This window comes from Rhinolophus ferrumequinum, chromosome 10 (genome assembly GCF_004115265.2).
Source record: "Rhinolophus ferrumequinum isolate MPI-CBG mRhiFer1 chromosome 10, mRhiFer1_v1.p, whole genome shotgun sequence".
NCBI classification, from domain to species: Eukaryota; Metazoa; Chordata; class Mammalia; order Chiroptera; family Rhinolophidae; genus Rhinolophus; species Rhinolophus ferrumequinum.
In genome coordinates, this window is record NC_046293.1 from 36444613 (window position 1) to 36469696 (window position 25084).

The 25084-nt window shown below is 35.2% G+C and overlaps 1 protein-coding gene across 3 annotated transcripts in view; it reads right to left on the reverse strand.

Moving 5' to 3' along the window:
* Positions 1 to 25084, reverse strand: part of DNAI7 (dynein axonemal intermediate chain 7) — a 64024-nt gene that overhangs the window by 9064 nt on the left and 29876 nt on the right. For all 3 annotated transcript variants that reach the window (XM_033117896.1, XM_033117895.1, XM_033117894.1), the window contains 2 exons: positions 2869 to 2944; positions 102 to 262 (listed from right to left, as the gene is read on the reverse strand). In XM_033117896.1, coding sequence (XP_032973787.1) covers positions 102 to 262; positions 2869 to 2944 — 237 coding nt within the window. The remainder of the gene's footprint in view (positions 1 to 101; positions 263 to 2868; positions 2945 to 25084) is intronic.

Consider the following 25084-nt stretch of genomic DNA (forward strand, 5'->3'; position numbering starts at 1 on the left):
TTAAAGTTCATTAGAGTTCATTAGATGTTAGAGCATTTGATATACAGTAAAAGGATGAGAAATTGTTGTACTCATAAATTTTGATTTAAGAATCAACCTACTTCCATAATCATCCATCCCTTCACTGGCTTGCACTGTGGGGGAAGCTCCAAAATATCCAAGTGGTACACTCCACCCAGAGCTGTGAATTGGCACATATCAACCTCACTGTCTTCCAATAAATGTGGCTTTTCAGGAGCATTCTCTATCAGCAGCAACTGTGCTAAAATAAATCAGGTTAATTCAGTTACTAAATCGATCATAACATCTTTGCATTTTCTTAGGAGGGAAATGAAATAAATCATAGTACCAGTAAAGGAAGATTTTATTTATAGCTACTAAATCTTTTTCAAAAAGTGGTTAATTCAAAACGATTCACAAAGCTAATCTTTGGAGTGGGGACAGGTATGTGTAATGGTAGGATGCAGGGAGGGCTCCATTTATGTTTCATATACTAGCATTTTAGGAATTGGTATACAATAAGCACATGTTGCTATTAAAATACAAACTAAAAATGTATGTTTTATTGTAAGGGAGGAAAAATAATTTTCCCTCTACCCTTCTGAGTTCTTGGCAGAGACCCCTGTAATAAAACACAGATTAACAAGAGAAAAATAGAAGTTTATTAACACGTATGCCTCATATACACATGGGAGATCCTCAGGAAAAAATGAGTAACTCAAAGAGGAAGCTTAGAACTCCAGCTTATAGAGCATCTTCAACAAAGGACAATAATTTGTGAAGAAATGACAGGACAACGGAAAGCAGTTTTAGGCCTCTGAGGGTGAAGATGAAGGCTAGTTAGTAAAGTTTGTTATGTAGATCCCCCTGGTGCCCTCCACAAGCTGATAGGGTCTAAAGCTGTCTTGGAGAATTAAGCTTTGTCCTTCCTGGTAGACAGTCCAGGGGGGACACCTTTGAAAATGTATGTCCTGCTTTTAGGCAAATAGGAGTTGAGTAAGGAGCTTTCTTGCATCTGTATCTTTTCAATTGCTTTCAGCTCAAAATAGTCCTTACGCCAAAGTGGCACATTTTGGGGCAGCAGATTCTGTTACCCTTCATTCTAAAACATCAAAAAATGATTTAACACAAAATTTGATAACTGCCAAATTACTTCCTAAAACTTGGACACTATCAGGCCAAATATTTGAAAAAAGTAAAATGGTAAAAAAGAAAAAAAATTGGATCTATATATAAAGTTAAAGCTAATTTTTTTTTTTCCAACAAAAAAAGGCCCAGCTCATACAAAACCTGGGATAAAAACTTGAAAGTGAAGAAACTGGATTGGATAATCTCTTGTGTTCAGAAATTTTATAGGGAAATTCTATGATCCCATAATTCTCAATGACAATCAGGAAAATATCTGAAGTCATGTATTAGTGGGACCACTCCCACCTTTCACCCAAATTCTTTCAATATAGTATAATAGGTAAGAAAGGGAAATCGGACCATTTGTAAGTTCTACCCTATACGAGCTGTATGACAAGATATGTTAATTAATATCTCTATTCTCAGTTCCTCCCTCTACAAGATGGATATAATAGTAGTATCTATCTTACAGCATCTGGGGAAGTTGTGAGTCATGCATATAAAGAGCTCAGAACTGATACCACACATAGTAAAAACTCAGGAACTGTTAGCCTTATCTTTTATCATTACAATTTTCCTCTCTCATAAAAGGAAATAGTGAGATGGCTTTGATTTTTAACCCATGCAAATCAGGCACTGAAAATTAATGAAAATATCCAAAGAAAATTCCAGTTAAACAATTTCCCTTTTTTCCTTATGTACATTCAATAAAATGCAGACTTTAATTAAATCTCAAATGTATCTAAATAATCCATCTACCTGAAAAGTAAGAAAGAATACTGTGTTCAAATTTAGACATTTATGATATATATAATGCAGGGATCATCATGTAGAAAACCTTGGTATTATTGCCAAAGTTCATGAATTGACACGTATGATATTTCTAAAAGAAAAATTACCTTGTAAGGGTAAATATATAAAATTTTAAAGGTATAAACCTAGTTGACTACAGAAACAAAAGTGTGTTGAAAAAAGTAATGAAGTAGACAAGAAGTCTGTTGTGAAAAACATGCTATTTAGAAAACAGATTCCTTAGAAGTTACTGGTAAAGCAGCATAATAATAAAAGTTAATAGAAAGGATGTACATAAACCTCAAACTAAAAGATTTACAAATTAGACATCACTACCATTATGACATTTTAAAACTATATCCAATTTCTACTTCCCAGGATATGACTGAATACTAAAGTGTTGAGAAATTTCTGATTGTATATGTGTGCTTGCAAATGTTCACTGTAATATTGTAATAATAAAAAATAGAAAGAACTTTATTGTCTATCACTAAAGATTTAAATATTGTTCCATTATTATATGGAATTATATAGCTACTAAAAAAAGTAAGGTTACCAATGTATTCTGACTTAGAATAATGTAGAATATTATTCATTTAAGTAGAATATGTATTGTGGTGTATGTATGTATGTGTGTATGTATGTATGTAAAACATGTTATGTAGAAAAACAAATTCCGTTAGGTGAAAAATAGTAATTTTCAACAAAAATATCTGTATGAGATGATCCCATGGTTTAATTAAAGAGAGAGAGAGAGACAGAGAGAGAGAGAGAGAGAGAGAGAGAGGAAGCAAGCACATTGGTTATTTCAGAAGAGGGGTTATGAAGAATTTTCACTTTAAATATATTTCTGCAACATATAAATATTTTTACAATGACCTTGAATTTCTTTTGAAAGCAGAAAATACCAATAAAGTTAAATTCTAAAAATGTATGTTAGAAGAATACCTGCTGAAACTGTTTCACTTAATAATTTCTTCTCCAGTTCATATTTTGTGGCTTCAGATTCTTCCTGGACAAAACTCTACAGAAAATGAGAGGACAGATGGGTATGATTGTCAGTGTCTGCTTCAGCCCAAATTCATTCTCCTTCTGTTCCATTCATACTTCAGATGCCTGTTACCTTAATTCTAGTGCCCCAAACCGACACTTGCTCTGGCATAAAACTGAACTTTAAAAACCGTATTTTAAAAATCAGTTAAAATGAGAGCACATCTCTACAGAACTTCACGGAGGCAGGAGCTAGCCTGCTCAGATTCTCTGCTGAAAACCCTCAAGTGTAAAATAGGGAGACTAGGAAGCAATGCAAGCCATAAAAATATTGTTTACATTTGCATTTTGGTTTTAGGCAAGTTTTAATTTGGTTTGATTTTGGCAATCAGCTTTCTGATGGAGTAATTCCAAAGCCTACTTTTGGGTAAGCCTCTCAAGGAAATTAAAGATGCTGTGCACCAAGGAAATAGAAGCTATCTCATTATACTGTAGTGTAATAAAAAGAATACTACAATACGAGGACAATAAGATCTAGAGTTTATTTCTAAGTCTGCCACTAAGTTTCCTTTGTGACCTTGAGCAAGTCATCTAACCATTATGGGCCTCAAATTTCTGACCTAATAACATATTTGGTACTTAACTGTGTGCCAGACATATAATACATCTTACAAACAATTCTGAGAGGTAGATATTATCTTCATTTTACAAAAAAAAAAAAAAAAAAAAAGGAAACTGAAGCTTAGAAATATATCTATTCTAAGGATCAAATAATAGAAGTAAAGAATTTTGTATACTGTAAAGCACTAGATAAATGCAGCGTTGTTATAAAAATTTGGCTGATATTCACAAACTGGATATCCAGCAAACTTCATTCGACCTCAAATACCACCTGTACTTTCTTTAGCAATAGAATAACCTTATACCAGAATTCTAGTCAGAAGCTTAAAGCCAGTTAATCCCACCACGCCTTCATCTTCAGTCACTATACAAAGCCAAGTCCCTTAGTAAATTATCCTTTCCTTTACTCTCAATACTGAATTGTCCTGTATCTTCAATTGGACCAGTTTTAACACTATTATATTCTCTGCCAACCTTTTCCATTGCAACTCTGAAATTTCTCACTTATTAACTCATTCATTCAAACAATTTTCACACAGTGCTTAATATGTGCAGGCATTGTTTAGATACTAGGAATAAAACAAAAAAAGAAAAAGACAAGGTTCCTGACTTAAGGAGCTTCCAGTCTATTAGGAAAGCAGGTGGACAAATAGGTATAATACAGTTTTGGTGCTATTGTAGTAAAAAGTAAGGGGGCCCACAATAGAAATACAAAGGAAGAATAATCAATTCTGTGGGTGGGTGAAGATAAGAAGCACTACCCAAAGGTGATCAAGTTTGAACTAAACCTTGAAAGATAATTAGGTCTTCCCAAAAAAACCGTAGGAGGGAATTCCAAGTGTGAGTGAAGGCAGAAGGGCATGAAGCAAAACAGGGTTCCAAGCACCCCAAGCAGTCAGGTATGCTTGGAGAGAGGCATGCTAGGAAGGTGTAGAGATCTGAAGCTAAAGAGAAGCAGGAGCCAGATTGTAGAGAGCTTTGGGAGCCACTCTAAAGACTAGAATTTCTCCTATGGGTAAAGGAGGCTTTTAATTAAAAAAAAGTAACATGAAATTTGCATTCAAAAAGAATATTCTGGTGACCAGTTGACAAATGGATGGCTTAGTGGAGAGAAAGAAGTCCAAAGTAAGAGGATCAGTGCCTAACTCAAGGTATAAGCAATCAGGGCCATTAGAAAGTGTATATACGAGAGATAATAAGTAAGCAACTTACTTTTAACAATTGCCATACATAACTTGGATGGCAATTGGATATAGATGTAAGGCAAGGGACAGGTGAAAGCCGAATTTCAGGTGTCTAGCTTAGGTATTAAGGGAATGGTGGTACAATTAATTATCAAGAAAAGAAAAGGAGGACGGATAGGTTTGGGGGAAAAAGTAGTGAATTTGATTGTAGATATGTTGAATTTGAGGTGCCAGTGGGACACCAAGGTGGCATTTAATATTATCTACCATTAAAAAGCCAGTTGCAGACGTCATAAAAATGGCGGTGTGAGGTGAGCCTCTTGAAATCTCCCCTGGAATGTACAAAAAATTGAACAACTATAACTCCACAAAGGACTCCCTGCACAGCAGACAGTCAAGACTAAGAGGCACACTACTGAAATCACCTAAGGGTGGGCAAATTGCACAAGCAGGGGAGGAGGGAAGGGAGAAGTGCGGAGATGGAGCGGCGCGGGAGCAGGACACAGACCTAGCTCAGTGCTCCAAGCTCGCTGCATCCCAGAACTACCATAGCTGTGGGAGAGGGAAGAACCTGGACTGCTAGGGCTCCTCTTATGGCCCACAGGGCTGAGGGGACAGCATATAACATGGCAGAATCCAACGCTCACGGCAGAGACCTCGGAGCAAAGACTGAGGGAAGAAGGCTGAAAACAGTGGTTTAAGCCCTCACTGCCGAGCAGAGAACGGAAGCCTTAGGCACTGAGACTAGCTGCCCCCTCCCTATCCTCCCAGAGCTCGCCCTGCCCCCACCTACCCAGTGATAGAAGCGGAACAGTAGCGGTGTCAGATCAAAAGAACAGAATATTTGCAGTTCTGAGAACTGTGGTCCACAGATACGGACTCACAGCCCAACTAGTTCCGGCAAAGGGGAGGGAGCTGTGGAAGCAGGACTCGCTGTAGTGGTGGTCGCCGCCATTACTCTGGGCCAACCCTCCCCACCTATGGGGCAGATCCCTGCAGGAATAAACAGAGCTGCTCTGAATCTGGTGCAGAAAGAGCTTTGGAACTTCAGAAGCTCTCCGCATCCCCACAGGGACGCGGTGCCCTATGACCCAAGTGAACTGTTCACAGAGGAGAAGCCTGCCTTCCAGGGAATCCTCCCATTGTGTGAGAATCCAGAGTAGTGGAGAGAAAACACAACACTATAGTGTGAGAGACAATAAAAGGCTGTAGTCAAAGAGAAAATAAAACATTCTACCAACACCTACTGGAAATCAAAAGAAAATCTAAAACATCAGACATTCTATCAACCTGTTGCAGAACCCACTCCTGTAGATTCTAGGAAGAGAAATAATAAATCATTAATGGCCACGAATAACCAAGACAACAACACAGCTCAGAAAGAAAATGAAAAGTCTCCAGAAAATGAACTTAAAGATATGGAAATATGTGACTTAAATAACAGAAAATTCAAGATTGCAGTTCTTAAAAAGCTCAACGAGAGGCAAGAAAACACAGACAGGCAGTTTAATGAACTCAGAAACACAATCAAAGAACAAAATGAACATTTTACCAAAGAGATTGAAATTTTAAAAAAGAACCAAATAGAATTCCTGGAGATTAAGAACTCAATAAAAGAAATGAAAAATGAAATAGACAGCTTAGCAGAGAAATAGACAGTAGCAGAGTTGAACAGATGGAGGAAAGATCAGTGACGTCGAAAATAGAAATCTGGAAATGACATGGATGGAAGAAAAAAGAGACTTGAGACTTAAAAGAAATGAAAGAACTCTACAAGAACTTTCTGACTCCATCAGAAAGAGCAATATAAGAATAATGGGCATACCAGAGGAGAAGAAAGAGAGAAGGGAATAGAGAATATATTCAAACAAATTGTTGATGAGAACTTCCCAAACTTGTGGACAGAACTGGATCCTTGAATCCAAGAAGCAAATAGAGCACCTAATTACCTCAATCCCAACAGGCCTTCTCCAAGGCACATTGTATTGAAGCTGCAAAACATCAGTGACAAAGAAAGAATTCTCAAGGCAGCCAGGGAAAAGAAGACGGTAACCTACAATGGAAAGCCCATTAGATTATCATCAGATTTTTTCAGCAGAAATTCTACAAGCCAGGAGGGAGTGGAACCAAACATTCAAACTATTGAAAGAGAGAAATTATGAGCCAAGAATATATCCAGCAAAGACATCCTTTAGATATGGAGAAGGAATAAAGACCTTTCCAGACATACAAAAGCTAAGGGAATTTTCTAATACATGACCTGCACTACAAGAAATAGTGAAGGAGGCTATTCGACCATCATCAACAGGGACAATTTGTGGCAACTGAAACATAAAAGGGGGGAGAGTGAAGGCCTGAACCGGAATATGGGAATGGAGAAAGTAAGCGTGCTGAAGAAAATGGAATACTCTAAATAGCAAACTTTCTTTTACATAAACTTAAGGGCAACCACTCAAAAATATTCAGAACTGAAATATATAATGTAGTAAAAGAACAAATAGATGGAAAAATCATAGAATACCACCACACTGAAATAATAGACAACAACAAAAAGACAAAGAAACAATGGAGACACAGCCTTACCAGAAAACTAAAGATAGAATGATAGGGAACACTCACATATCAATAATCACCCTAAATGTAAATGGACTGAACTCACGAATAAAAAGGCACAAAGTAGCAGATTAGATTAAAAAAAAACTAAACCCAACCATATGCTGTCTCCAAGAGACACATCTCAGCTACAATGAAAAAATATAGACTCAAAATGAAAGTGTGGAAATCGACACTCCAAGCAAATGGTATCCAGAGAAAATCAGGTGTGGCCATACTGTTATCAGATGAAACAGACTTCAGGATGAAAAAGGTAACAAGAGACAAAGATGGACATTTCATAATGGTAAAGGGGACTATACAACAAGAAGACATAACAGTCATCAATATTTATGCCCCCAATCAGGGAACACCAAAATATATCAAGCAACTACTAACATAACCAAAGGGAAAAATTGACCAAAACACAATTATAGTAGGGGACCTAAATACATCATTGATAGCTATGGATAGAACATCCAAACAGAAAATAAAGAAAGAAATAGCAACCCCAAATGACACATTAGATGAAATGGACATAATTGACATATATAGAGCACTTCATCCTAAAACTTCAGACTGTATATTTTTTTTCTAGTGTACACGGAACATTCTCAAGGATAGACGATATATCGGGACATAAACCTAGCCACAGCAAATTTAAGAAGATTGAAATCATACCAAGCATATTCTCTGATCATAAAGCTTTGAAATTGGATATCAACTGCAAAAAGAAAGCAGGAAAAACCACAAATGTGTGGAGATTAATCAACATACTTTTAAAGAATGACCAGGTCAAAGAAGAAATAAGAGGAGAAATCGAAAGATACATAGATACAAATGAGAATGAAAATACATCCTACCAAAATTTTGGGGATGCAGTGAAAGCAGTTTTAAGAGGGAAACTTATATCATTACAGGCCTATCTCAAGAAACAAGAAAACTCCCAAATAAATAACCTCACGTTAAACCTTAAAGAACTAGAAAAAGAAGAACAAGTGAAACCCAAGGTCAGCAGAACAAAGGAAATAATAAAAATCAGAGCAGAACTAAATGAAATAGAGAAAAAAAGACAATAGAAAAAATTAATGTGACAAAGAGCTGCTTCTTTGAAAAGATCAATAAAATTGACAAACCCTTGGGTAGACTCACTAAGATAAAAACAGAAAAGACACTAATAAACAAAATCAGAAATGAAAGAGGGGAAGTTATCACAGATGCCACAGAAATTCAAAGGATCATCCAAGAATACTATGAAGGACAACTATATGCCACCAAATTCAATAACCTATAAGAAATGGACAGGTTCTTAGAAACTTGTCCTAGGCTGAACCACGAAGAATTGGAAAATCTAAATAAACAGATCACCAGTAAGGAAATTGAATCAGTCATCCAAAACCTTCCCAAAAGCAAAAGTCCGGGACCAGATGGCTTCACTAGTGAATTCTACCAAACCTTCAAAGAGGATCTAACACCTGTCCTGCTCAAACTCTTCCAAAAAATTTAAGAAGAGACAATACTCCCTAACTCATTTTATGAGGCAAACATTACCCTGATAGCAAAGCCTGGTAAAGATAATACAAAAAAAAGAAAATTATAGACCAATATCTCTCATGAATACAGATGCAAAAATCCTAAACAAAATTCTAGCAAATCGAATGCAACAATACATTAAAAAGATTATTCATCACGATCAAGTGGAGTTCATCCCAGGGGCACAAGAATGTTTCAACATACGCAAATCCATCAATGTGATACATCACATAAACAAAATAAAGGACAAAATCATATGATTATATCAATTGATGCAGAAAAAGCATTTGACAAGATACAACATCCATTTATGATTAAAACACTTAATAAAGTAGGAATAGAAGGAAAATACCTTAACATAATAAAGGCCATATTTGACAAACCCTCAGCTAATCTCATAATTAACAGTGAAAAACTGAAGTCCTTTGCTCTATGTTCAGGAACATGACAGGGCTGTCCCCTATCACCTCTGCTTTTCAATATAGTGTTGGGAGTCCTCGCCAGAGCAATCAGGCAAGAGAAAGAAATAAAAGGCATCCAAATTGGGAATGAAGAAGTTAAATTGTCACTCTTTGCAGATGACAGGATGCTATATATAGAAAATCCTAAAGACTCGACCAAAAAACTATTAGAAACAATCAATGAATACAGTAAAGTTGCTGGCTACAAAATCAACGTACAAAAGTCCATTGCATTCCTATATACTAACAATGAAATCTCAAAAAAAGACATAAAAAAACCAATTCCTTTTGCAATTGCAACAAAAGAATAAAATACCTAGGAATAAACTTAACCAGGGATGTGAAAGACCTATATGCTGAAAACTATAAGACATTTTTAAAAGAAGTTGAAGAAGACACAAAGAAATGGAAAGACATTCTGTGCTCATGGATTGGAAGAAGCAACATAGTTAAAATGGCCATATTACCCAAAGCAATATACAGATTTAATGCAATACCCATCAAAATCCCAATGGCATTTTTTAAAGAAATAGAACAAAAAAAAAAATCATCAGATTTGTGTGGAACCACAAAAGACCCCCGAATAGCAAAAGCAATCCCAAGAAAAAAGAACAATACTGGAGGTATCGCACTCCCTGACTTTAGCTTGTACCACAGGGCAACAATAATCAAAAGAGCATGGTATTGGCAGAAAAACAGACAAACAGACCAATGGGATAGAACTGAGAACCCAGAAATAAACACATAAATATAGACAGATAATTTTTGACAAAGAAGCCAGAAACATACAATGGAGAAAAGACAGCCTCTTCAATAAATGGTGCTGGCAGAATTGGAAAGCTACATGCAAAAGAATGAAACTGGACTATCTGTCACCACGCACGAAAATTAATTCAAAATGGATCAAACACCTAAGCATAAGACCTGAAACAAAAAAACTGCATAGAAGAAAACATAGGTACTAAACTTATGAACCTTGAGTACAAAGAGCATTTCATGAATTTGACGCCAAAGGCAAGGGAAGTAAAAGCTGAAATAAATGAATGGGACTATATCAAACTTAAAACCTTCTGCACAGCAAAAGAAACCATCGACAAAATAAAGAGGTAACCAACTGAATGGGAGAAGATTTTTTGCAAACAGTACCTCTGATAAGGGGCTAATATCCAAAATATACAAGGAACTCATACAACTCAACAAAAAAACAACAACAAACAACCCAATTGAAAAACAGGCAGAGGACCTGAAGAGACATTCCTCCAAAGAGGACATACAAATGGCCAATAGACATAAGAAAAAATGTCAACATCACTAATCATCAGAGAAATGTAAATAAAAACCACAATGAGATAGCACCTCACCCCGGTTAGAATGGCTATCATCAACAAGAGAAATAGTAACAAGTGTTGGAGAGACTGTGGAGAAAAAGGAACCCTCATACACTGTTGGTGGGAATGCAGACTGGTGCAGCCGTTATGGAAGGCAGCGTGGAGGTTCCTTAAAAAATTACAAATAGAATTATCATACAACCCAGCAATCCTTCTCCTGGGTATCTACAAAAAAAATCTGAAAACATTTATCCATAAAGACAAGTGTGCTCCAATGTTCATTGCAGCTTTATTTACGGTGGTCAAGACATGAAAACAACCAAAATGTCCTCAATAGATGAATGGATAAAGAAGTTGTGGTATATGTACACAATGGAATACTACTTGGTGGTGGGAAAAGATGAAATAGGACCATTTGTGACAATATGGATTGATCTTGAGATTATAATGCTAAGTGAAATAAGTCAGACAGAAAAAGCAGAGAACCATATGAATCACTGATATGTGGTATATAAACCAAAAACAACAAAAGAACAAGACAAACAAATGAGAAACAAAAACTAATAGACATAGACAACAGTTTAATGGTTACCAGAGGGTAAGGGGGGTGGGGGGTGGGAGATGATGGTAAGGGGGATCAAATATATGGTGATGGAAGGAGAACTGACTCTGGGTGGTGAACACACAATGTGATTTATAGATGATGTATTACAGAATTGTATACCTGAAATCTATGTAATTTTACTAACAACTGTCACCGCAATAAACTTTAAAAAAGAAAGTTTACTAACTAAAAAATAAACAAAGATTATGAATGTCATCACACACACAAAAAATCCAGTTGTATTTGTTTCTTACAGGGATTATGACCATTAAAAATGCCACAGATATCAGATCAATAAGCAAGTCAGGTTTTTCCAATTCACACCTCCAAGGGGTGAGAATTCTTCAGAGTTTAGACCAAACTGGTTTCTTAACTCCTTGCAGGAAGACTAAGAATTTAGACTTTCTCAGCAGAACTTTCGCTTTGATAACCACAGCAGTTCAGTACGCAACAAACAGGAATTTATCAGCTTCTATGTCATCACATAACAGAATAATCTTGTATTTAACACATTGCCTTTACATAATTGAAAAGTTTTACTATTTGATGTTACTCTTTAGCTCAATTGACTTTTTTTGAAGTTAGACTTCCTGATGAAGGAAGCAATGTGTCAATTTACATTCTGTTGCAAGCTCATCAATCTTGGTAACTACTCTAGAATGTTTTCATGTCATTGTAGCTGTTATCAGAGCTGACAAAAGTTAAACTCCAAACCACATTTGTTGGCAATATAATTCTTCATAGTTTTATATGTTATAAAGTTCCTCGTGTTTCTTCATATTATCATCATGTTTTACATTTGATAATGAAAGCCCTCTTTCCATAATCGTTTTATAAAATTGGCTGTTTTCATGTGTTTTTTTCTTCTAAACTTTAATAGTGTTTTATAATAAATATTTTATTATAAAATATTTTTATAAATCTTTTAGGTTTGTAATAAATCTATACAAAATAACATTTTCTAAATTTGCCTGGAAATGTTGACAGAAAATGAAGCAGAGAAGATAGGTAAAGTATGACTTTTCAATGCACATGACTCAATAGATACAGAAATTGGCTTATAATATGAAATAACTTCATGGAACACTAGCAAAGTATTTTTTCATTGCAACTTGATAAATGCACAGATATTGTAACATGAAAAGTCTTTTAATCTATATGCAACTTGAATTTGATGTAGAAACATGACATGGATCACAAATAAAATCACTGGGAGCAGAATAGGGATTCCAGAAATAGATCTCAGGATCCTCTTGGGAATTTAGCATATGGCATTTCAGATCAATAGGAAAAAAGTTCAGGTTTATATGGTAAGTGTTTTGAGATAGCTGGCTAAGATTTGAAACAAAATAAATTTAGATTCTTTCTTCGCACTTGACACTAAAATAAACTCCAGATGGATAAAAGGTTTAAATGTAAAATATAGCTATTCAACAGTCATAGTCATAAAAATCGTAAAATTATTGGAAGAGAACATAGGAGATTGATATCAACAATCATTCATGAAGTAGGTGACCATACTGCACATCTGCAAAACATCAGCACTGAATACTTTACAAATTTGATAAAATGTCTTGAATTTTGTTGTCCATCAAAAGAAGATCTATACAAAGATATTCACTGATCTGAAATCCAATTCTTTCATAAAAAATCATTGAAATTGAAGTACAGCTTCAGAATAAATTGTTTGAACGGGCTCTTGATAAGGAATTACATATGAATTGTGAAAATAGAGTGTCATTGCCTCATGTGGAATAAAATTTAACAATGATCATTCTGAGTTTGCTGGAGTCTCATTCATTCCTGTGACTTGAATACCATCGATAGCTCAGTGGTTCCCAAATCTATGCTAGGGACGCTCTTTAGGCTGCACACACACTGTACTGCTCGGCTGCAGAGCACAGGGCACAACCTGCACACGGACATGATAGCTGCGTCTGTCTTCCCTCAGAACTCCAGTATCACACTGTTTACTTCTCATTGGCATTTGTGGGTCCCAGACGTACTTACCATGCCCAAAACAAAACTTTTGTTTCACTGTCATTCTCAACCAGTTCAGCCCATTCCTGTCAATCTCAGTAAATTGGACCACTATCTCCTTTGTTTCCCAAAATATAAACTCAGCAGGATTTGTTAGTTTCACTTCCAAAACATATCCCAAACATATCCATCTTTCCATGTCTCTTACTATTACTTTTGTCCAAGCCACCTTGACCTCTCATGCCTCCCCAGTACTATTTAACTAGATGCTGTGCTTCTACTGTGGCCCCTCATAATTCGTTCTCCGTGTAGTAATCAAAATAACCTTTCAAAGCTATGAATCAGATCATGCCATTCTTCTACTTACAACCGTCTAATGGCTTCCCACCGCATTTACAATGAAATCTCACCTTGTTACTCTGGCCTGCAAAGCCCTGCTTCATCTAGCTTCTGCTTCCCTCTCTGACCTCATCACATACCACTTGCCTCCTTGCCCACTATGTCAGTCAGCTGGCCTACCTGGTCCTCATTTCTGTCTTATGATTTTTGCAGTAATTGGACCCTCGGACTGAAATATTTTTACCCTAATCATCACATAGCTGATTCCTTCCGGCCATTCGGGTCTCAGCTTAAATAATTATTCATCATACAAGTCCCCCAACCACCCAATCTGGTCACCACCAGTCAGTCATTCCCTATTGCTTATACCATGTTTCCCCGAAAATAAGACCTAGCCAATCAGCTCTAATGTGTCTTTTGGAGCAAAAATTAATATAAGATCTGGTATTATATTATATTTATATTTATATTATATTATATTATATTGCATTATATTATATGAGACCCAGTCCTATATTATAGTAAAATAAGACTGGGTCTTATATTAATTTTTGCTCCAAAAGATGCATTAGAGCTGATTGTCCAGATAGGTCTTATTTTCGGGGAAACACGGTATAATCCTGTTTAATTCGGTGCATGACATTTATGAATATCTGCTATTTTCCAATTTTTCTTATTTATTGTTGGTTTCTCCTGATTTGTATGTAAATCACAAGAGCAGTAATCTCATTTGTCCTTTCACCACTGTCCCCTGAGGACCAGAACAGTGCCAACTTATACATGTTAGGCACTCAAAAAATATTTGTTGAACAAGTAAGGAAACAGGAATAAGGTCCAGAGTATGACCATGGAAAAGGATTGCTGAAGTAATTTTGTGGGAAGTTGAAGGCTGTTGAATGTTAATGCTAGGTTTGTTACATAGGCTAGTCTCACAGATTTTTCATTTATCCATGCTCATGCCAAGAAGTCCCCGAATATCTAAGGCTATTTCATGTCTCTACACTTTTCCCACTGACCAAAATAATTTCCTTTCCTTCGCATCTAAACTCTTTCACGCCTATCAGAAGAGTTAGCTCAAATGCTACTGCATCAGAGAAGACTTCCAATCTGTTCATTCTGTTTTTTCTTTGGATTTTTTTTTTAATCTCTTAACTCCCATGTATAATCTCTCTCATTGCACATATTAGAATGTATGGTAACTGTTACTCTTCTCCTCCACAACATTGTTACTATGATCATGTTGAATTCCTTATAGAGGGTACTTAGTAAATTTTCTACATATACTCATATTAAATATATGTAACATATTTTCATATTCATGTTAAATCTTGTATCTGTTGTTTAAGACTATTTTTAACTTGAACTTTTAAAAGTTCAAAGGCCCATATACTACCATGCATGCCCTTTTAATCATTAAAATATTTCTGAAGTTGATTATCATTTTAAAAAACAACACTTCTCATAAAAGTGCTACACTTAAATTAGGCTTTTCTAAAAATGTTGTAAAATATATTAATTGAGAAGACAGTATTACCCAGTACCTACAATATTACTGTATTATTGTTATTACAATTTAAATGAACTAAAATATGGTATTAAGAGCCCTCTAGTGGCAAAGTTCTTAATAGACCCATGAAAAAGGAAAGATGTAATTAGGACCATCTTCTAAATCTAAGCGATTTAATTTTTAAACAAAGTACTAGATACTTGTTATTAGTGATCATATCACATATCAAACACAACTCAGGTGTTATTGGCCATAAGTCCCTACATTATTATACTAATAATTGCAATCAGCTTCCAAAGTCATTAAAAAGATATGACAAATGTAATATTTATATTAAAATATGCCAACTTAAAATTATAAGAAGTTTATCCTAAAAAAGAAGTTGTAAAAATAGAGGAATTTCTTTCTCTAAAATCAAAGCATAGTAAGTTTGCCTACTGATCTTACAGGGAGTCCCTAACTTACACATACACTCACACGAACACATGTACACACACACAAGTTAAATTTCATAAATTTCAATGCCAGTTTTTAAAATTTAGAATACAGTGTGCCACACAAAGAAAAGAGCGTTATGGATGACATTTAGAGTTACAATAGTCCCTATACTGCTGTGATTACAGAGGAATACAAACCTAACTACCATCTATAAATACTGCTTCAAATTCACTGAGTTCCAACTGGATTGCAAGGAGCACAGTCTTCCTGAGGCTGTGGTGGTGGTGGGATGCTACCTATCACCACTGTACTAGGCCAGATCACCACGGGGTTCAGAGCCACGAAGGAGAGGGTCCCAAGAATCCCTGGTGACAAGCCTGTAGACTCCCCAAACAGCAGAAATGGTCCTCAGGACACCCAACTGTCATTGAAAAGGTCTTAAGTGTCTCCAAAACACAGAATAATTTTAATGTGCGTAGTCGTTGAATTCCTTGATATGGGTGGCTGTTCCTATGTAAGTTGTTCACAACAAATCAGACTCACGTCATGGCCTGCTTTTAATCTCTTAACCCTCCGTTCATCCACTTATTCCTTCATTCATTCAGTAAACATTTATTAAGCCTCCATCATACCAGACCCTGTGCTTACTGTAAATACAAAGTCTATCAAGATGTTCTGGTCTTCAAGATCATCCTTTTGTGTTTAAGGGAAGAATTCTAATGATTAAACACAATGATATAAGCGTAGTAGAGAAACATCTAATTTAGTCTGAAGGGGAGGACCTTGTGCATATAAAATTGAAGTCTTGAAAGACAGGCAGAAGTTAGGTGCAGTGGATGAGGATGCTGGGAGGAAGGGAATTTCACAATAACAGAAGAGCAAGTGGCGTGTCAGAGAGGCCTGTCGTGAACTCTCCCCCTTTAAAACCAAAAAGGGAAATATGTTGTTTTATTTTCTATTAGGAAAGTAATGTGAGTTCAGAACTTATTTACTGAAAATTCAAATAATACAGAAGTGTAAAGAGAAGAAAAATATCACAGATACTATACCACCATTTGTCCTTTCTCACACTCCCTCCCCCACCACCAAGATAGCCACTGTTTGATGACGAGGCATTCAGATTTTTTTTCTATGCATTCACAAGTATTTTTCCCCCTCACAAAAGCAGAATCCTATTGCAAAACAGTGTTTTGTAACTTAGAATATCTTAACAATACATCTTAGGTATCTTTCCATATTAAAGTATATAGGTTCTGGTTCAAGATAGTGACATAGGAATATCCTGAATCCACTACCTCCCCCAGACACACGATATATATAGCTACACATGGAACAATTTCCTCTGGAAAAAAGAAACAAAACTAGCTGAGTGATTCTTACATATCTGGCAAATGATAAGAAGACCCACATCAAACCAGATAAGAGAAGCTGAGACAGTCTCACATAAACCCCACCCCTATGCAGCAACCCACAATCAGGAGGGAACTCACAAATACAAGCTTCTCCCTGAGGAGTGAAGGGTTTGAATCCTACATCTGACACCCCAACTTTCAAGATCTACACCTGAGAGAACAGCTCCCAAAATGTCCAGCTTTGAAAGCCAACAGGGATTGCATCCACACAATAAACAGCAGTTCTTAAAAAGCTGCATGCATGGACTCACCCACCCCAGGGCCCAGCACAGAAGCAGCCAACTGAAAAGCACAGAGACTTTCTGTGAAAGAGGCTTATTTGTTTATCTTAAGGCACAGACCTTAGAGACAGGCATCTAATTTAACACACATCTAGGGTCCTACTTGAATTACTCTCCAAAAATAGAGGCCAGCATGTACCAGCTTTGTGCTCTCCGTCTTGCTCCAGATCACCAATATCTAACAGAAGGGAGCTTGTACCCTCATCTGGCACCCCAATTTTTGTGGCTGCCACCCAGGGGACATCACTAGATTGCCTCACTCTAATGGCCACTAGAACTTATACTCACAAATCTCACAAGACTGTAACAAACAGAAAAACAGTATTTAACTGGCTACCACTTCCAGGGCACAGCAGAGAGGCAACACACCCAAGAGATGCTCTTTCTGTGAAAGAGGCTTATTAGTGTATCTTCATAGCTGTGGTCTGAGGGACAGGCTTCTAATTAAATACACATCTAAGGACCAACTATAATCTTCCCCAGAGATATCAGGAGGTGGGTACTATCTCTGCACTCTCCCTCTGCTGCACTCTAGAGCTTGTATCTTCTGGGGGCGGGGGGAAGCTTATACACATGTCTGGTGCCCAGGTTTTTATGTCTGGTGCTCCAGTTTTGGTGGTTGCTGCCCAAGGGAAGCCCCTTGATGGGCCGGCTCTGATGACCAGATGATGAACTCTATTCATTTCAATGAAACCGTAGTAAAGAAAGAAACAGTTCTTAACTGGCTATCACCCCAGACCTCAGCTCAGAGGGAGCAGACAGAAACACCGATCTCCCAGTCTTCCCCTGAAAGACATACATTTGCATATTTTTAAAGCTGGTGCCTGAAGGTCTGCTTCCAGTCAGCCCAAATCTAGGTGCAACTGAAATTCTCCTTTGGGGACATTGGCATATCCTCAACTGCTGAAAGCCACTAAAAATAAAGCAGGCTGCTTGCACAGTCATAAAGAATTGAAAGACAACCAAGAGTTAAGAAAGGGTTGAATGATAAACTTCATCTCTTACATGAGGCCACTCCTTCAAGACTGGAAGAAATGGCTGTTTTTTTGTAATACACAGAAACCAACACAGAGAGTCATGAAAAATGAAGAAATAGAGGAATATATTCCAAACAAACAAACAAACAAAAAACAAGATAAAACCTTATAAAAAGATCTAAATAAAATGGAGATAAGTGATTTACCTTATAAATAGTTCAAAATAATGGTCATAAGGATGCTCGCCGAGGTTGGAGAAGACTGGATGAACAAAATGAAGATTTCAACAAAGCGAAAAATATAAGAAAGTATCAAACAGAAGTTACAGAGCTGAAGAATAACTGCACTGAAAAATACAATAAAGAGGTTCAACAACAGACTAGATGAAGCAGAAAAAAAGGATCAGTGAACTCCAAGAGAGTACAATGGGACTCACCAAATCAGAGAAGCAAAAAGGAAAAAAAGAATGAGAAAAACTGAAGATAGTTTAAGAGACTTATGGGAGAACATATTTAATGGACCAACATTTGTATTCTAGGGGTCCCAGAAGGAAGAGACAAAAAGAGAAGAGGCAGAAAAGTTATTTGAAATAATAATGGCTGAAAACTTCCTTGACCTGGGGAAGAAAACAGACATCCAGATCCAGGAAGCCTAGAGAGTACCAAAAGAGAGAAACCCAAAGAAACCCAGGGCAAGACACATTATAATTAAAGTGTCAAAAAAAAAAAAAAAAAGAAAGAGAGAAAGAAAGAAAGAAAGAAAGAGAGAAAGAAAGAAAGAAAGATGAAAAGATGAGGAGAGAATGTAAAAAGCAGAAAGAGAAAACAGAAAACTTGTTAGGTACAAAGGAATCCCCATAAGATGCAGCAGATTTTTCAGCAGAAAGTTTTCAGGCCAGAAGGGAGTGGCACAATATATTCAATGTGCTGAAAGAAAAAAAAATCCTGCCAACCAAGAATACTCTACCCAGCAAAGTTGTCATCCAGAATTGAAGGAAAGATAGTTTTTCATACAAGCAAAAACTAAAGGAATTCATCACCATTAGACCTGCTTTACAAGAAATGTTAAAGATACTTCATTAAGTTGAAATGAAAGGGCACTAATTAGTAACAAAAAACATGAAAATATACATCTCACTGGTAAAGGTAAATACATAGTAAAATTCTGAATAATCTAATATTGTAAAGGTGGTGGGTTATTCACTTATAAAGCTAGTATGGAGGTTAAAAGACAAAAGTAGTAAAAATAACTATAAGTACAATAATTTGTTAAGGGATACAGATGATAAAGAGATGTAAATTGTGACATCAAAAACATAAAATCTGGCAGGGAGAGTAAAAATTTAGAGCTTTAGAATGCATTCAAACTTAAGTTGTTAGCAACTTAAAATACTGTTATAAATATGTTGTTTTATGAAAGCCTCATAGTAACCACAAAGCAAAAGTTACCATAGATACACAAAGTATAAAGAGAAGAGTATCTAAGCATATTACTATAGAAAATCATAAAACCACAAGTGAAGAGAGCAAGAAGAGAAGAAAGGAAAAGAAGAATTACAACACAGCCAGAAAACAATTAACAGAATAGCTGTAAGTACATACCTATCAATATTTACTTTATAGATGAATGGGCTAAGTTCTCCAATCAAAAGACACAGAGTGGCTGACAGATTAAAAAAACAAGACCCATCTATATGTTGCCTACAAAAGACTCACTTCAGATGTAAGTACACATGGACTGAAAATAAAAGGATGGAAAGAGATATTTCATGCAAATGGAAACTAAAAGAAAGCTGGGATAGCTATATTTTTATCAGACAAAATAGACTTTAAGGCAAAGACTGTAATAAAAGAAAAGAAGGTTATTACATAATAATAATGGGGTCTAACAAGAGGATATAACATTTGTAAATACTTATGCACCCAACATAGGATCACCTAAATTAATAAAGCAATTATTAATAGACCTAAGGGACAAATAGACAGCAAAAAGAGTAGGGGGCATTAATATTCCACTTTCATCAATGGATAGATCATCCAGACAGAAACCAATAAGGAAACATTGGTCTTAAACATGTTAGACAACATAGACTTAAAGAACATATACAGAACATTCCATCCAACAGAATACACATTCTTATCCAGTGCACAAGAAACATTCTCTAGGACAGATAATATGTTAGGCCACAAAACAAGTCTCAATAAATTAAAGAAAAGTGAAATCATATCAAACATATTCTCCAACCACAATTGTATCAAACTAGAAATCAATTACAAGAAGAAAAGTGGAAAATTAACAAATATGTGAAGATTAAACAACATGCTACTGAAAAACCAATAGATCAAAGAAGAAATCAAAAAACAAATTTTTTAAATACCTTGAGACAAATGAAAATGGAAACATAGAACACCAAAACTTATGGGATGCAGCAAAAGCAGTTATAAGAGGGAATTTAACAGAAAGAAATGCGTACATAATGAAGCAAGAAAGATCTCAAATAAACAACCTAACTTTACACGGGAAAAAAGTTCAAGGAACTAGGAAAAAAACACAAATGAAGACCAAAATTAGTAGAAGGAAGGAAATAAAGATCAGAACAGAAATAAATTTGATAGAGACTTTAAAAGACAGTAGAAAAAAGCAATAACGTTAAGAAAAATAATTATTTTTCTTGAAAAGATAAGCAAAATTGACAAAGCTTTATCTAGGTTCACCAAGAAAAAAAAGAGAGGACTCAAATAAAATCAGAAATATAAGAGAGATATTACAACTGATACCACAGAAATACAAAGGATCATAAGAGACTACTATGAACAATTATATACAAACAAAATTAGCAACCTAGAAAAAATAGATAAATTCCTAGAAGCATACAACCTGTCATGACTGAATCCTGAAGATATAAAAAATCTGAATAGTCCGATTACTAGCAAGGATATTAAATCAGTATCAAAAGCCTCCCAACAAAAAACAATCCAGAACCCAATGGCTTCACTGGTGAATTCAAGAAAATATTTAAAGGAAAATTAATACCAATCCTCTTACACTCTTTCAAATAATAGAAGAGGGAGGAATACTTCCAAACTTAGTTTACTAAGCCGTCATTACCCTGATACCAAAACCAGATAGATAAGGACATCACTAGGAAAGAAAATTACAGGTCAATGTCCCTGAAGAACATAGAGGCAAAAATCCTCAACAAAATATTAGCAAACCAAATTCAACAATACAATAAAAGGATCATACACCATGATCAAGCAGGATATATACCAAGCATGAAAGGATAGTTCAATATACTCAAATCAATCATCACAATAACAAAATGAAGGATAAAAACAATATGATCATCTCAATAGATACAGAAAAAGCATTTGAAAAAATTGAACAGTCATTTATGATTAAAAAATAGCTCTCAAAAAAGTGAGTATATATAGAGGGAACATAACTCAACATAATGGAGGTCATATATAATAAGCCCACAGGTGACTTCGTACTTAATAGTGCAAAGCTGAAAGTTTTTTCTCTAAGATCAGAAACAAAACATGATACCCACTCTTGCCACTTATATTCAACAAAGTATTAGAAGTCCTAGCCAGACCAAGTAGGCAAGGAAAAAAAAAGAAATAAAAGGCATCCAAATTAGAAAGAAAGAAGTAAAAACTGTCATTATTTGCAGATGACATGATGTTATATATATAGAAAACCCTAAGACTTCACCAAAATAACCCTTAGAACTTATAAACAACTTCAGCAAAGTTACAAGATACAAAATCAATACATAAAAATCTGTTGCATTTTGCTACACTAACAATGAACTATCAGAAGGAAAAATTAAGAAAATTTAATATACAATTGCATCAAAACAATAAAATACCTAGGAATAAATTTAACCAAGGAGGTGAAAGATCTGCACATTGAAAACTGTAAGACATCAATAGAAACCGAAGCAGACACAAATAAATGGAAAGATATCCCATGCTCACGCATTAGAAGAATTAATATTGTTAAAATGTCCATACTACCAAAAGCATTCTACAGATTCAGTGCAATCTGTATCAAAATTCCAATGGTATTTTTTACAGAAACAGAACAAACAATCCAGAATACACAAATCTAAAAAATTTGTATGGAACCACAAAAGACCCTGAATATCCAAGCAATCTTGAGAAAGAACAAAGCTTTCATAGGAGACATCATAGTTCCTAATTTCAAACTATATTGCAAAGCTATATACTGGGTTTCCCTGAAAATAAGACCGGGTCTTATAGTAATTTTTGCTCCAAAAGACACATTAGGGCTTATGTTCAGGGGATGTCATCCTGAAAAATCATGCTAGGGCTTATTTTCCGGTTAGGTCTTACTTTTGGGGAAACACAGTAGTAATTAAAACAGTATGGCATTGGCATAAAAATAAGACATATATCATTGGAACGGAATTGAGAGCCCAGAAAAAAACCCAAGCATATATTGACAAATAATTTACAACAAAGGAGACAATGATATTCAACGAAGGAAGGACAGTCTCTTCAGTAAATGGTGCTGGGAAAACTAGATAACCACATGCAAAAGAACGAAACCGGACCACTATCTTACACCATACAGAAAAATTAACTAAAACATTAAAGACCTGTACATGAGACCTGAAACCATAAACCTCCTAGAAGAAAATGTAGGTGGTAAATTCCTTGATATCAGTCTTAGCAGTTATTTTTTGGATTTTTACACCAAAAGCAAAGACAACAAAAGCAAAAATAAACAAGTGGGACTCCATAAAACTAAAGAGCTTCTGCATATCAGAAGAAACAATCAATGAAATGAAGACAGCCTACCAAAGGGGAGAAAATATCTGTAAATCAAATATCTGATAAGGGGTTAATATCTAAAATATTTAATGAATTCATATAACTGAGCAGCAAAAACAAAACAACCAATCTGATTAAATAATGGGCAGAGGATCTGAATAGACATTTTTCCAAAGAAGATATACAGATGTCCAGTGGATACATGAAACGGTGCTCAAAATCACTAATCACCAGAGAATGCAAGTCAATAACACAATGACACATCACCTCACACCTGTTAGAATAGCTATTATCAAAAAAACAAGAAATAACAAGCATTGGTGAGAATGTGGAGAATACAGAACCATTGTTCACTGTTAGAGGGAATGTACCTCGGTGCAGTAACTATGAAAAACAGTGGCATTTCCTAAAAAAAAAAAAAAAAAAAAAAAAAAAAAAAAAAATAGAACATATGATCTATCAATATCACTTTTAGGTACTTCTTAAAAAGAAATGAAAACATTAACTCGAAAGATATATGCATCCTCATGTTGACTGTGGAATTATTTACAATAGTGAAGACATGGAAACCACCTAACAGTCCATCACGGATGAATGGATAAAGAAAATGCTGTATATATAATGGAATATTATTCAGCTATAAAAAAAAAAATCTTGCCAGTTTTGTGACAGTATGGATAAAACTTGAGGGCTTATTTCACTTAAGTGAAATAAGTCAGAGAGGGAAAGACAAATATCATATGATCTCACTTATACATGGAAGTAAATAAGTCAATATATAAACAAACCAATAACCAAACCCACAGATACAGAAAACAGATTAGTGGTTGTCAGAGGTGGGAGGGTTGGGTGAAATGTATAAAGGTGGCCAAATGGTACAAACCTCCAGTTATAAAATAAGTCCTGAGGATCTAATGTACAGTATGGTCACTATAGTTAATAATATTGTATTGTATATTTGAAAGTTGCCAAGAGTGATCTTAAAATCCTCATAACATGGAAAAAAATTGTAACTGTGTGGTGATGGATATTAACTTGACTTATTACGATGACCATTTCACAGCAGATACAAATACCAAATCATCATGTTGTACATGATGATTAATAATATATCAATTACATCTCAATAAAGCTTAAAAATTAAAAAGTATATAAAATCTATATAATTTTGCATGGCTACTGATATATGACTGTTGAATATTTTATAATTAATTTAACCTGTGAACTATATTTGCTATAATAAAAAATACTCCAATAAACATTTGGAGAACAATTCCAGACCACTGCAATAAAGGGAGTCATAATCTTTTTGCTGATGGAAGGTCTTGCCTTAAATTTGTAAAAAGTGAAAGACCTATGAAGTGTAATAAAGTGGAGCACAATAAAATGAGGTATGCCAGTACTTGGCGTATTATTTCATAATAAATTACGAAAGTTAAAATTACTAATAACATAATAGATACATTTATAGTGCCAGATTGCTTTTGAGCAAAACTGTACAAATTTGCACTTCTAACAACAGTATGTGAAAATGCCTGACCCCCGCCCCCATGCTCAAGCTGATAAATTCTAATTTGATTACGTATTTGGTTGAGCATCCTTTTCATATTTTTATTGGCTAGCTGCATTTCTTTTCTCAGCTGTCTACTGGAGTCTTTTGCCTTATTTTACATCAGGAAATTGTCTTACCAATTTGTATGAGTTCTTTATATTTTGATTATTAACCCTTTGTTTTATGTGTTTAAATATTTTTCTCAGTTCACTGTCTTTCAACTTTGTTTACAGTGAGGTATATTTGACTATACAAATGTTTGAATCAAATTAATCTCCCTTTCTTTTATGGTTTTGGTTTTGATGTACTGATAAATAACAAAGACCTTCTTAGTAAAGATAATAAAATAACTGCCCTATGTTCTCTTCAAATACTTTTATTATTTTATGAGCTTTTATTAGTTTAAAGGTTTAAATATAAAAACTAATTTGTTATTTTATTTTTAGTCTGTAGAGGGAAGTATGAATGGACATTTATTTTATTTCAAATTTTAGACAGCTCTCCCAGTGCCAATTATTATATAAACTTATCCTTTCCCTTCTCAATTTCTAGAACTCCTTTTA